General features: G+C 35.1%; 1 protein-coding gene across 1 annotated transcript in view; it reads left to right on the top strand.

Annotated features, from left to right (window-relative positions):
• MUC19 (mucin 19, oligomeric) overlaps nucleotides 1-15,333 on the top strand; it is a 97,707-nt gene that overhangs the window by 14,713 nt on the left and 67,661 nt on the right. The window contains exons 15-29 of the mRNA XM_065888182.1: nucleotides 1,944-1,996; nucleotides 2,090-2,190; nucleotides 2,430-2,581; nucleotides 2,892-3,030; nucleotides 4,061-4,165; nucleotides 4,260-4,454; nucleotides 5,045-5,284; nucleotides 5,945-6,101; nucleotides 7,111-7,236; nucleotides 8,880-9,021; nucleotides 9,708-9,739; nucleotides 10,280-10,309; nucleotides 11,540-11,581; nucleotides 12,091-12,123; nucleotides 14,222-14,254. Coding sequence (XP_065744254.1) covers nucleotides 1,944-1,996; nucleotides 2,090-2,190; nucleotides 2,430-2,581; nucleotides 2,892-3,030; nucleotides 4,061-4,165; nucleotides 4,260-4,454; nucleotides 5,045-5,284; nucleotides 5,945-6,101; nucleotides 7,111-7,236; nucleotides 8,880-9,021; nucleotides 9,708-9,739; nucleotides 10,280-10,309; nucleotides 11,540-11,581; nucleotides 12,091-12,123; nucleotides 14,222-14,254 — 1,580 coding nt within the window. The remainder of the gene's footprint in view (nucleotides 1-1,943; nucleotides 1,997-2,089; nucleotides 2,191-2,429; nucleotides 2,582-2,891; nucleotides 3,031-4,060; nucleotides 4,166-4,259; nucleotides 4,455-5,044; nucleotides 5,285-5,944; nucleotides 6,102-7,110; nucleotides 7,237-8,879; nucleotides 9,022-9,707; nucleotides 9,740-10,279; nucleotides 10,310-11,539; nucleotides 11,582-12,090; nucleotides 12,124-14,221; nucleotides 14,255-15,333) is intronic.

Genomic DNA, 15,333 nt, shown 5'->3' with positions numbered 1-15,333 from the left:
TTATTAAAGTTTGATATTACCTCTTTTACCTAGAGTGTTCACTACACTGTAATGGCCATCGCTGATTTATCCCACTCTTGTTTGGTTTTAAATGACAGTAGAAAAAATATTCTAGAAGCTACTACATACAGACAATGCAAAATGATTTTATATTCAATGTTTCCTAGTTGTCTCTCAGCATTTGACATTCAACAAAGAGTTATTCAATAAATATCTACTGTGTGCCATGTTTTGTGCTGAGCCCTGGAGTTACAAAGAGTGAGCATTGTCTTGGACTCAGATATTGCAAGGAGGTTTGTATACTATCATATGGTACCAAAAAGGGCCAGTTGCTACTGCAGGAGATAAAAAACTTCTCAGAGGAGACCAGCATTTCAGTTTTCCTAAGGGATGAATCTTCCAGACAAAATTGAGTTGTGAAGAGTGACTTCTAGTGGAGTAAACAGAATGAACTGATGTAGGAAATGTTTGAAAAAGTATTGCACATGCAGGTTGTTGCTGCACAGGATTACGCTGGAAAAGAAGGCAGTGACCAAGGCACACTCAAGAGTTTGAACTTTGTTCCTGGGAAGTAGGAGGTGCTGAAGAATTGTAACTTTTTGTAATGGATAAGAAGGTTGTGATTTCTGCAGTCTGGGCAAAGTAGTCTATCCACATTTCTAATTCGATACACATAAATAGCAATTCTTAAAAACATAACTGCAAAATTGAAGCAGTTGTTTCAAAAAAACTTTGGATGCACCTTCTCTCTTTTCTTTAGTTCCATAAAGATATCACTTAGCTATGAATAATTTTTCTTGGTCATTTTAAAGGAAAGGATGCGTATCAACTCTTTTCCATCAAATATGTAAAACATTTGGTTGGGGTTTGGTAAAGATACATTCCCTGTAGATGTTGGGGAATCCGTACATTACCTTTTTAATAAAACTTAGGCCAGCACCTCCAAATTATGGTTGCCTTCATCATTATCCTGTTTCAGACCTCTAAGACCTCTTATTGGCACTACTGTGAGAGCTAACTTGGCTGTTCTTTGCCCTGTCTCTCTCTGTCTCTGTCTCAAGTTTCTTGTACTACCAATAGAATATCAAATCTATAGCACTATTCTGACTGTGTCACTTAGCTGCTCAAACACTTTTGTTATGGTGACAGTTGCTTAAAGAATAGAAACAGGGCTTCCCTGGTGGTGCAGTGGTTGAGAGCCCACCTGCCGATGCAGGGGACACGGGTTCGTGCCCCGGTCCAGGAAGATCCCACATGCCGCGGAGTGGCTGGGCCTGTGAGCCATGGCCGCTGAGCATGCGTGTCCGGAGCCTGTGCTCCGCAGCGGGAGAGGCCACAACAGTGAGAGGCCCACGTACCGCGGAAAAAAAAAAAAAAAGAATAGAAACAAACTTGCATGTGAGACTAACTGAAATCTGGCCGTAACTTACTTCCAGTACTTCTCCCTGTAATGTATCCTGCCTTCTATCAAACAAGTCATGGAACATACCTTGTTCTTTCCTTTGTCACATTTTACATCTTATCAGCAATATTTGTTGAATCTTACTCATCCATCAAGATCAAGCCATCTTTTCCATGAAGTTTTCTGTATGTCCATAAGAACCTTGCTTGTACATTTCTATAATACATACAGGATTATATCTTATAATTTGGTACATTTTATGCATCTTCTGGGAGACTGTGTCTCATTGGTCTTATTATTTGTGATAAAACAGGTGGTTTATGAATGAGAGGTTAAAGTTGCTGTAACAGTGTACTAAGAAGCTGTCATTGGAATTTTATTTAAACGCATCATTTCCAGGACTTCCTTGGCGGTCCAGTGGTTAAGACTCTGTTCTCTCAATGCAGGGGGCACAGGTTCGATCCCTGGTTGGGGAAATAAGATTCCTCATGCTGCACAGCACAGCCTAAAAAAAAAAAGTATCATTTTCTTTTATTTCCAGCATATGTCGAGATGGAATTCTTCTTTGCCAGACTCCCATTGATTTAACACTACGTAAGTTTTGAAATCATGATGCTTAAGATATCTACTTTGGTTAAAATAAGGAGACCAAGGGGCCCTTGATTAACAGCTTCCCTTGTTCCACAGAGAATTGTTCTAGAGGGGCTGAATATGTTGACTGTAGGAATCCTAAGGCACAGAGAAGAGTTGACAGTACCTGTAGCACTCGGAACATACCTAATTTTGAAGTAAGTAACATGGCATTAGAGTTTAGTTTTTTAAAAACTTTTGTTTCAGTGAAGAAGGAAATTAAGACATCAATGAAAAGTAATTAGAAGGTCATTTTATTTTCTGTGTGTCATTTTGATTTGTCAAATGTTGACTCTAAATGTATATTTGGTATATTTCTGCATTGTCAATTAAAACTGATAATGTGATGTATTTAGACTAGTGCCTCATGGTGTATATTTTATATTTATTTCTGTAGGAGAACTTGCCTTGCAAGCGTGGATGCTACTGTCCCATAGGAATGGTTCGAAATTCTAAAGGGAACTGTGTCTTCCCTGATGACTGCCCATGTTCTTTTGGTGGACAAGAGTATGACCAAGGAAGTGTCACCTCGGTTGGCTGCAACAAATGGTACATAATAAAAGATTACTACTTTATTTGTTTTGGATATTTGAAAGTGTACAATCTGCTCTGATTTTTATGGGAAAGAAGTCATACTCTGGGATATTTTGAAAAATAATGGTCAAATATAGTTAGAAAAAAAGCTATCTTTAAAATAGAAATTTTACATAGCATTATGTACAATGAACATCAGATAATGAAGAAGCTGCAAAATTTAAACCAATATGAAGCATTGTTTTGTGCTTCTTTACAAAAACCATATGAGTATATGAATCTTGATGTAATATACTTACCACACTGTATCATTGCTCGCCTTTAGTACTTGCATAAAAGGATCTTGGAACTGTACACAAAATGAATGTCAAACCACCTGCCATATCTATGGGGAAGGTCATGTTAGATCTTTTGATGGAAAAAGTTACAGCTTTGATGGTCTCTGCCAGTATTCATTTATCGAGGTAATTGCAAGTGTATTTTATCACAATTTTTCTTTACTTATTATTTATTTGTAGATGAACTCTGGAGTATTTTATTCTCAAAATGTGAAATTAAAAAAAAATGGCCCCTTATATGTTTCTCAAAGGCAGTAAAATGTAACATAATGTAAAAATGAGTCTGGAGGCAGTAGACCTAGATTTCACTCCTGGCTCTGCCATTTCTCAGATGTATGACTTACTTTGGGCACATTCCTTAATCTCTCTGTATCTCAGTTTCCTCAGCTATAAAATGGGGATGGAAATAGCCCCTACTTGAAACCAAAGTAGAGAAAATATTGGCGCACATACTAAATGCTCAATAAATGTTAGGTGTCATTATTTTAACAACAGCACTATCAGCAATAACAGTTACATTTTCTTGAGTGCTTTTTGCAAAACGAATTTATGTATTTTATTACATTCAATCATTTAAAATATAAAAGGCTTATATTATTATTCCTATGATGGAGATGAAATTGAGGGTTAGAGAGGTTAAGCAACATGAATTACTAAGCAGAAAATGCTATATTCAACCTAGATCTGTCTGATTCTGGAGTTCATGCTTGTTCCATACACCTAAACTGCTTCCTAAGTAACATGTAATGGGTGAAGTTTGGATTGTTTTGCATTAGTTTTGATTGAATATCAAATTTCATATAAATCACTGAGGAAAAAGCCCCCACATCTTATCTAGCTATTTGCAGAGCCTAGAAATAAATCTAAGACTTACACAATTTGAATATATATACATCTATGGTATAATTCTAAACTTGTATAGAGGTAATGGGAAAAGGACTCAGTCAAAACAAGTTAACTAGTTTGGACTCAGCAAAGGCTACAGACCCATAACACAGTTACACCACTGTCTTTTGGAAATTCCATAACAAAACATGTGGTAATTTATTGATTATAAGGGGTCACTGTCTAAGAAATGTTTGTCTGATGCAAACATTGTAATTGAGTTCCATGTCCCTGATATAAATAAACTATTATTAACATTTAATTTTTAAAGGATTATTGTGGTCGTGAAAATGGCACATTCCGTATTTTAACTGAAAGCATCCCGTGTTGTGAAGATGGGCTTACATGCTCAAGAAAAATTATAGTTGCTTTTCAGGTACAGTACTGTTTCTCTTTACTTTCTTTTTCTCTCAGATTATGCACCGCCAAATAAAACTAATGTTTTTGTAAGTCTATCTTTTCATTTATAGGATCAGAATATTGTCTTGCAAGATGGTAAAGTCACAGCAGTCAAAACTACAGAAAGTAAGGAATGTGAACTCAGTGGAAATTCATACTCTGTTCATACTGTTGGCCTGTACTTGATTTTGAAAATTTTAAGTGGAATAACCATAATTTGGGACAAAAATACAAGAATTTCTGTGTTATTGGATCCACGCTGGAATGTATGTATATCACGTTCATATATATAATAATATAACAGAAGCAAATAACAATAGAAGCAAAATCATTTTTGCTGCTGAAGATTAGAGACATATTCAAATGTGGAAAGTGGGAGAATAGTAGTCTTTGTTATAGAACAAGGTTCCACATCTATTCAACCTTACATGAAGTATTAAATGTAATCAAAGATGATAGAAGTTGGTGAAAAATAAATGCAATAAACCTGAAGCATTCTAGTTTAGCCATATGTGGTTGCTTGGTGTATAGATAGAATTAATGTAATCCTTGGAACAAATATTCTAAGAACCTAAGAGTATACTCCTGTATGATTTGAAGCTACTGAATATAATTATTTTTAAATTCTTAAGGCATTTATCTTGGTCAATACTGAAATGTAGGATATCTTGGATTAAATGGGAGCAGAATCTTATCCACAGATTCTGGTTTCCATTCAAAATTTGGAATTTAAAATAGATTTATAATATACACAATCTTAATATCTCTATCATATGTCTATCTATCCATACCTATCTATCTCTCTCTATATCTCTAGCATAACTCACTTTTAAAGTTCCCTTTCTGATCTATATAGGGCAAAGTGTGTGGTCTTTGTGGAAATAACAATGGCGATCTTAAGGATGATTTCACAACGAGATACTCATCAGTAGCTGCTGGAGCACTGGAATTTGGAAATAGTTGGAAAACAAGTCAAGAATGTTCAGACACAGTAGCTCAAACCTTCCCATGTGACTCAAACCCATACTGTAAAGCTTGGGCCGTGCGGAAATGTGAGATCATCCGGGACAGCACCTTCAGAGACTGCCACAATAAGGTAGTGGGGCTCTGAGAGCAATGACAGGCACGGGTTTTACTCTCAGGTACTCAGGTGCTGTGCTTGATGCCAAAAATCTTGGCTTTCTGTGCACCGATGGTGAAAAGAAATACAGAGACAGAGTTTTGGAGCAATGAGAAAAAAGGCTTTAATCTTTGCCTGGCAAAGGGGAAAACACAGCAGGCTAGTGCCTCAAGAACTGTGCTCCCCTTCCCTGGGGAACAGGGAAAGATTATATAGCCTGGGGCTCATGGTCTGGGGTAGGTGATAAGGCTGAAAGTAATTAAGGTCTTGCATGTCTTTTTTTCTGCAAATTCATGGCCAAAGCTGGTGTCAGGTGGCTCAGCAACCCGGTCTGGTGTCCCTGAAGTTATTGCCTGTGACCTTCTTTCTGAAATGAATAGTGCTACAAGGGAGTGCAGGGGAGAAGAAATGCCAGGTGCAAAGGGTAGTTCATATGGAGTCAGAGAGTAACTAGCCTTGTGAAGGACAAGGCTACAAGTGTTTGTTAGTAGTAACAGCTAAAGAATAACCAAGATTGCTTAACTCTTTCAGGTGTGGTTATATTGTTTCCCCAGTCTGTTCATTTTTTTCTTATTTTCCTTGTTTATCAGAAAAGAAAATCTCATTTCTATTTTTGCTTTAACATGGTCTTCCTAGGTGGACCCCAGTACGTACTATGATGCATGTGTTGAAGAAGCTTGTGCATGTGACATGGAGGGGAAGTACCTGGGATTCTGCACAGCTGTGGCGATGTATGCAGAAGCATGCAGTGCGGTTGGAGTCTGTGTTACATGGAGGAAACCAGATCTCTGTCGTAAGTCCATATGTTGTTGTTCTTTAAAACATAATCAGACAGAATTGTTTTGTTAGACAACCATTCTTCTCCTCATATTTTCTATAAAACACATATTCTTGGGCATAGACAGGTTTAAACACATGTTAATGTTTGTTTATGATTGGAAAAAAAATACCTATTTAAAAAGGTATAGCACCTGGCACAGTACATCAAATTCAACTTTTTTAGTTTCAAAAGTTCTTCTGTTCACAGGGGAAAGTTGAATATTGATGGAAAATATTTCTTATTCATACTTAAATGAACAATGAACTGTTTACCTATCTTGGTATAGTTATATATTCTTAAATATTTACCTCATATATCACTTTTGGGTGAAGTCCTCACACATCATCTTGAAAAGTTCTACAGAGTTCTAGTCAAGATAAACTGTTAAATGAATATAAACTGAATTTTGTTATGTGTGGAATGTGGTAACTTTAGTAGAAATTAGTCAACACATTTCCTTCCAAAGGACGGTATGATAAGAGAAAATGTGCCAAATGAGAAATGTTGAAATTGAATCCTCATTCTATTTAGTTTATTATGTACAGCTTTATATATTATATTGAAATCTTTAGTTGCCTCATTTGGGAACTGTTATTTACATATTAAAGAAGCTTAATTTCCCTGGAGATTTATTTTTCTCATTTAAGCTTAGACATTAAAACCATGAATATAGACTATGACCTAAAATAGCTAAAAAATGGGAAAATTAATATTTACTCTTCCACCTCAAACCAATCTTATTGTGAGATGTCAAAGAAAAGTTCTATTTTGATTCTATATGATTTCCCTCCTTTTTTGTAAGCTGTTTTTGCTCATATGGCAATTTAGATAAAGCCAAAGGGACTTGATAAGACAGAATGATATACTTTAGTTCTGTTTATTGTTAGTTTCATTCAAAAACTCTTATAAAAATGCTTTGGAAAATGAAAGGTGAAAATTGTCATGTAATGAATGCAAGTAATTTGATATAATTCAATCATAGCTGTCTACTGTGATTATTATAATGCACCTGGGGAATGCAGCTGGCATTATGAACCTTGTGGTACATTGACTGCAAAAACATGCAAAGATAGAGTAATTGGCCAGAAGTTTTCTGCAGTTTTAGAAGGTAAGACATATTTTAATAATTTCCATGAAGAAGCGCAAATTATACTGATACCTTAAAACGAAAATATTTTAGGATACTGACAATTCAGTATCTTACATTTTGTAATTTAATGAATAGTTGTTTATCTTTATTATGATATTAATATTTCTACATTAGAAATATTTTGTCTAGACATAAATTATCTATTTAACAGGAGAGAGAGAGAGAGAGAGAGAGAGATAGGGAGAACATAGTGATCTGATCGCATTGGCAATCTTTATACATTTCATTAGACAAGGTAGTTTGTTGAGAATGTAGTTTCAGAATGCAACATATAATATAATCTCACTTGAATGGAGGCCAATTAACTATATCTCACAGTTAAAAATTACCTTATTCCTAGCATTACATATCTTAGAGAAAAAGAATGAAGTGACAAGAAAACAAGATGATACAGAAACTTTCCAAAAGTCACATCTGTGTTAAATCCCAGGCTTTAGGATATTTTCAGCCCATTTTATTATGATTTCTGTTATCTTCGTCTACCCTTGTGAAAGTAGATATTTAGAATTGGCATTCACATTTCAAGACCCATATCTATCCAAGTCTTGCATTATGTTCAACAGCGTGGCTATCATTAAAGTAGTAAATCATTTAAAATATTTTAGGAAACATATTAGAAAAAAATTAAATCAGCCAAAATTTCTAAATTCTCAGGTTTATATTCATTGCAAGAAGGTCTGAATCCTGTTCAATTCTTTTTTCTTAACAAAACATCTTTATTTATTTATTTAACATCTTTATTGGAATATAATTGCTTTACAATGGTGTGTTAGTTTCTGCTGTATAACAAAGTGAATCAGCTCTACATATACATATACCCCCATATCTCCTCCCTCTTGTGTCTCCCTCCCATCCTCCCTATCCCACCCCTATAGGTGGTCACATAGCACCTCGCTTATCTCCCTGTGCTATGCAGCTGCTTCCCACTAGCTATCTGTGTTACAACTGGTACTGTATATATGTCCATGACACTCTCTCACTTTGTCCCAGCTTACCCTTCACCCTCCACGTGTCCTCAAGTCCATTCTCTCCATCTGCATCTTTGTTCCTGTCCTGCCCCTAGGTTCTTCAGAACCATTTTTTTTCTTTAGATTCCATATATATGTGTTAGCTTATGGTATTTGTTTTTCTCTTTCTGACTTACTTCACTGTATGACAGACTCTATGTCCATCCACCTCACTAAAAATAACTCAATTTCATTTCTTTATATGGCTGAGTAATATTCCATTATATATATGTGCCACTCTTCTCTATCCATTCATCAGTCAATGGATACTTAGGTTGCTTCCATGTCCTGGCTATTGTAAATAGAGCTGCAATGAACTTTGTGGTACATGACTCTTTTTGAATTATGGTTTTCTCAGGGTATATGCCCAGTAGTGGGATTGCTGGGTCGTATGGTAGTTCTATTCTTAGTTTTTTAAGGAACTTCCATACTGTTCTCCATAGTGGCCGTTTCAATTTTATATATTTTTCACTAAGAGTATGCTGTTGTTTTGCTATTATCTACTTCAGTTCATGGAACCATTGAAGTAAGTGTACAAAGGTACAATGTAGTTTCAGCAAATAGAGATGAACTGCGGGTCATTTTTACACACAGGCTGTTATGCTAAGTGCCCAGACAGTGCTCCCTTCCTGGATGAGAACACCATGAAATGCGTCAGTTTGTCTGAGTGCAGCTGCTTCTATAATGACATCATACCTGCTGGTGGAGTGATCCAAGATAACTGTGGGAGAATATGGTAAATTCTCTAACTGTCCAATATTTCTGTTTCTTCCATTTTTATTTAGAAAACAATTAAGAAAAAAATCAGTGAATATATTTTTTAACTGTTATTTCTAAATGGGAAGGTCAGCTTTAGGTTCAGTTTTATATTACTTATGTTGGTTATTTTGTGTTTTCAGTAAATCCACATATCAACAAATGGTTTGTTAAATCTTATACTTAGTGCATAAGACAGAACAGAAAATGTCACTATGTACTTTTGGGTAAAAAGAAAGTTTTCATTCCATAAATGTAAGATCATGTTTATAGGCTTTCAGACAGTGACATGGAAGTAAAGAAGGGAGGTCTGTACTAGAGCGGCATGGCCATCAAAAAAAAGTCATGTTTGAAACTTAAAATCTAAGAACTAACTTTACAGCTTGACTCCAAAAATTCCTTTAGGTCCCAAGAACTCCTCAGTGAAAAGATTAGGAAACAGTACATGAAAAATACAAAAAAACAAAAAACCAGTTTGAATCCACAGCATGCTCTTGGGGAAACAGTTATTTACTGTTCTCTTATTTGGTTCTGTTTTGATTTTCACGGTTAGACAATTTGTTATTTTAAATTTGGGAGATGTATGTAATTAGGAGCTAAAAATTTCAACCTAATTCTTGTTTTTTGTTTTGATTGTTTATTTTTTGTTTATAATTTAACTTTCAGCTATTGCATCGCAGGAGAGTTGGAGTGCAGTGGTGAGTCACTATGTTTTACTGTAATCAATTTAGGAAAGATGAGGTAAAGGGTTTGGAATCTTTTCATATCATCAACAGCAGAGGAGTAAGTACTTAATGCTTTAGACTGCTCCTCAGTGGATTGAGACTATTCCGTTTCAGGGTATTTGTTCATATTGGGTCAGTTCAAAACCAATGCTGTCAAGGCACTTTGAACCACTGGTAGATGGGGCAATTCTCCTGCCACACTCCTGCCTGTCTGTAGGTTCTGGGAATTAAGGGAGTGAGACATCAACTAAAATAATTTAATAAAGGGATGGAGTGGAAGGTGAGGATTATATAGATAGAATTCAATACTTGAAGGATTACTCATGTGCAACATATATCTTAAAAAGAAATTTTAATAAGCTTCCAAAGAATATATAAACGACTCCTGTTTTGCATTCGAAATTGCAAGAAGTGAAATAAAAAAGGCCAGATAACTCATAGGCAACTTGAGTTTTAGATTTTTTTTCACAATTTTTCATTCCTGTCAATAATAGTAATTTATGATTATTTCAGAAACTGCTCCTACAAATTCAACATTTACAGGTAAAATCATCATTATGGTTTAAATGTGTATTTCTGATGTCTTTTTATGGATAATCATTTATAGTTTCACATGAATCTGTGCCAGCAAAAGATATGCTGGTAAATATGCTGATATAAAATTTCAAATTAAAATTAACAGTTACTGGGCTTCCCTGGTGGTGTAGTGGTTGAGAGTCCGCCTGCCGATGCAGGGGACACAGGTTCGTGCCCCAGTCCGGGAAGATCCCACATGCCGCAGAGCAGCTGGGCCCGTGAGCTGTGGCTGCTGAGCCTGCGCGTTCGGAGCCTGTGCTCCGCAACGGGAGAGGCCACAACAATGAGAGGCCCGCGTACCTCAAAGAAAACAAACACATAAAATTAACAGTTACTAGAAAATATGTCAAAATATTATACTCCTGTGATTCAAGTTAGAAATATGATTAGAACGTACAATAGGTATTGTATGCTTATTAGTTAAATATAATCATCCAAAGCTTGATATTTTTAGATGATAATTGGAACAAGTGGAATGAAAAAGAAGTAAATGTGATCTCCTGTGAAGTAAATATTTTGAAATCATGATTATACTGGGAGATGACTTGAAAACATAGAAATAAAAGTTAATTTATTTTTCTTAACTCATGTATTTGTTGCAAGCTATAATTTGTTGCAAGTATTTCAGTTATGTCCATTCAAGAGAGTATTGGGCAAAATGCAGTTTACCTTTGGGTTTGGAACTTATAATACATTGGTGATATAAGTGTACTTAGAGTTGCTACAGTACACTTACACATTCCTGTCTTGTATGATTCAGGGATAGAATTTATTTCCTGTTGATCATTATTTGGAGGTGGTGTCAATTAAGAGATAGTATAGTAAATTGGAAACCTTAGGTTTTGGTAATGTAGTTAGTATGTGGTCATCAGTGAAGTGTTATTTATTTTAGTTATCATTGGTTACTTTCCTAAAGCTAAGGTATCACATGTCAGGGTTTGTCTTGGCCCTGTCTTATAAAGTTCCTGTGAGATTTTGGTTAAGTGGTAATAACAGAAAATAGTTATCTTTGTTGGGCATACAGTAAGTATACAGTGGTATTCATATTGATTTAATGAAAGATTCTTTTGTTAATTAACCTCTGCATACAACTTCAGAAACTTTTATTAAGTTTATGGCAACTGGTTTCTTGAACTAAATTTTCCAGCAAAATTATTTAAGTAATTTATTTTCATAAATATTTTCTTCCCTAAACAGTTTCTACTACAACAGCTACCTCCATACTAAGCGCTGAAGCAGGTAAAAAAAATGCTTATTTGGTTTTTAGCTTCTAAATAAGCATCAAAGTGAATTTGCAACTCAGGCATTTGGCCCTTTTCTCAAATTTGTCATTCTCTATTTATTTATTTTCTAAATGACAAATGGCAGGGTCTACATCCCAACTGTGATTTTGGTGAAGAACCTTTTCCCTATTCAGAGATCATGTGTCCTAAAAATAACATTCTACATATTACTAATTTGGAAGAAAGTGGCTACAGAAGAAAATTCTATGCTAAATTCTTTGAAAATAATTTATATTTTCTTTTCAACTGACACCAAGGAATTTTAACTTTAATTGAATCATTTGTAATTAAAGCAGTGATCAGAGAAGTACAGGAGTGCTTCTGGTAAATGAATTTAACTGACATTTCATTATTTATTTGAATTATAGAGATATCTAACCCATATCTAAATAAATACTTTGTAATCTTGCCTTTCAACACCATTTTAACATACATTTCCAAATATTTGTCTTCTCCTTTGTACAGCAATTACACTGGTGACCAGTAGCTCAGGCACAGGCAAGCCATAATCATCAACCACAACTTAATCAACTTAATCATTAAAAAAAATTCCAAAACTTCCTTTTTCAGTATTATACCTTTGCAGTTACACTTTTCAGGGAAGATTTTTGTTTTTTTTTTAACGTCTTTATTGGAGTATTATTGCCTTACAATGGTGTGTTAGTTTCTACTTCATAACAAAGTGAATCAGTTATACATATACATATATCCCCATATCTATTCCCTCTTGTGTCTCCCTCCCTCCCTCCCACTCTCCCTATCCCACCCCTCTAGGTGGTCACAAAGCACAGAGCTGATCTCCCTGTGTTATGTGGCTGCTTTCCACTAGCTATAAGTTTTACATTTGGTAGTGTATATATGTCCATGCCACTCTCTCACTTTGTCCCAGCTTACCCTCCCCTCTCCCCGTATCCTCAATTCCATTCTCTAGTAGGCCTGCGTTTTTATTCCCATCTTGCCCCTAGGTTCTTCATGACCTTTTTTTTTCTTTTTTTTTTTATTCCATATATATGTGTTAGCATACGGTATTTGTTTTTCCTTTCTGAGTTACTTCACTCTGTATGACAGACACAAGGTCCATCCACCTCACTACAAATAACTCAATTTCATTTCTTTTTATGGCTGAGTAATATTCCATTGTATATATGTGCCACATCTTCTTTATTCATTCATCTGTTGATGGACACTTCAGTTGCTTCCATGTCTTGGTTATTGTAAATAGAGCTGCAATGAACATTGTGGTACATGACCCTTTTTGAATTATGGTTTTCTCAGGATATATGCCCAGTAGTGGGAATGCTGGGTCATATGTAGTTCTATTTTTAGCTTTCTAAGCAACCTCCATACTGTTCTCCATAGTGGCTGTATCAATTAACATTCCCACCAACAGTGCAAGAGGGTTCCCTTCTCTCCACACCCTCTCCAGCATTTATTGTTTGTAGATTTTTTGATGATGAACATTCTGACCAGTGTGAGGTGATACCTCATTGTAGTTTTGATTTGCATTTCTCTAATGATTAGTGACTTTGAGCATCCTTTCATGTGTTTGTTGGCAGTCTGTATATCTTCTTTGGAGAAATGTCTATTTAGGTCTTCTGCCCATTTTTGAATGGGGTTGTTTGTTTTTTGATATTGAGCTTCATGAGCTGCTTGTATATTTTGGAGACTAATCCTTTGTCAGTTGCTTCATTTGCAAATATTTTCTCCCATTCTGAGAGTTGTCTTTTGGTCTTGTTTATGGTTTCCTTTGCTGTGCAAAACTTTTAAGTTTCATTAGGTCCCATTTGTTTATTTTGTTTTTATTTCCATTTCTCTAAGATGTGGGTCAAAAAGAATCTTGCTGTGATTTATGTCATAGAGTGTTTTGCCTATGTTTTCCTCTAAGAGTTTGATAGTGTCTGACCTTACATTTAGGTCTTTAATCCATTTTGAGCATGTTTCACAGAACTGGAACAAAAAATTTCATAATTTGTATGGAAACAAAAAAGACCCTGAATAGTCAAAGCAATCTTGAGTAAGAAAAACAAAGCTGGATGAATCAGGCTCCTGGACTTCAGACTATACTACAAAGCTACAGTAATCAAGACAGTATGGTACTGGCACAAAAACAGAAATATAGATCAATGGAACAGGATAGAAAGCCCAGAGATAAACCCATGCACATATGGTCACCTTATCTTTGATAAAGGAGGCAAGAATATACAATGGAGAAAAGACAGCCTCTTCAATAAGTGGTGCTGGGAAAACTGAACAGCTACATGTAAAAGAATGAAATTAAAACACTCCCTAACACCATACACAAAAATAAACTCAGGGAAGATTTTGTTTTCTGTTTTTGTTTTGTTTATTTTTAACATTTTAGAAGAAAACTTTGGAAAAAAATGTTATACAAACTGATAAGAGTCTTTGACTTTTACTTGTGGTCTATAGATTTTAAACTTTAATTTTACATTTGGACATCTATGTACTATTTAATCAAATTTCTCTGAAACATTAATTTCAAGGTAATCCATCTTATATATTGCCATAGATGTTATCAGTAACACAATTTTCCTTCCACATGAAACATTTTTTTCCATTATGTTCTCCAATTCAGCAGCTTCCATTCCAGAGATTACTACATCAAGCAGTGAAATCATCCATAGGTGAATCAACAAGCCTATAAACTGACAAATATAGGCTTTTACATATATTAAAATTGTGTTTTACATATTAGAATCAACAGACCCACTCTCCTATACTTAATACCTTTTTATTCCCCTCAATTAACATTATTTTTCTTTCTCCTCTTATTTATTACTTTCTCCAATCTGTCTGTCTCTGTATATACATATATATTTTAAAACATAATATTTTATTGAGGTATAATTGGCATGTTAACATTTTATTAGTTTCAGGTGTTCAACATAATGATTTGATATTTATATATATTGCAAAATGATCAGCACAAGAAGTCTAGGTAACATCTTTGAAGTCACAGATAATGGTTTGCCATCCTTGTATTCCCAATTGCACTTAGTCCCAAGCTATATAATAGTTAGTATTCAATAAATATTTGTAGAATTAATGGATGATTCTTCTTTTCCCTGTCCCAAATTTTAATTCAGGTTTTTTCTTTTGGCACAGAATTTCTAGTGAAGATTATACTATTGATTAGATATTATTTATACTGATGAATCTTATAGTTCATACATTTCATTCATTGGAGCTAATATTTCTTCTCTAGAATACAAAGAGATAGTGTAAAATCAAGACTACTTTTTTTTTTTTTTTTTTTTTTTTTTTTTTTTTTTTTTGCGGTACGCGGGCCTCTCACTGTTGTGGCCTCTCCTGCTGCGGAGCACAGGCTCCGGACGCGCAGGCTCAGCGGCCATGGCTCATGGGCCCAGCCGCTCCGAGGCACGTGGGATCTTCCCGGACCAGGGCACGAACCCGTGTCCCCTGCATCGGCAGGCGGACTCTCAACCACTGCGCCACCAGGGAAGCCCAAGACTACTTTTTGATTATGATTTTATATCATGATATAGAATTATGACTAATTTGTGGTACTTTTGTAATTTTTAGTGTTGTCTGATTTATTTGGTACTTAATACATGTTGCTTATATTCAAAGGGCAAACATGTAATTTTATCACCATCATAGTGTGGAATATCATTAAAATGCCCAACTGACATTTTTAATTTCTATCAAACTTTCTCTTATGTTGAA

The sequence above is a fragment of the Phocoena phocoena genome, chromosome 11, assembly GCF_963924675.1.
Source record: "Phocoena phocoena chromosome 11, mPhoPho1.1, whole genome shotgun sequence".
NCBI lineage: Eukaryota > Metazoa > Chordata > Mammalia > Artiodactyla > Phocoenidae > Phocoena > Phocoena phocoena.
The sequence above is the reverse complement of the archived record's forward strand: the minus strand, read 5'-3'. Positions and strand labels throughout refer to the sequence as shown.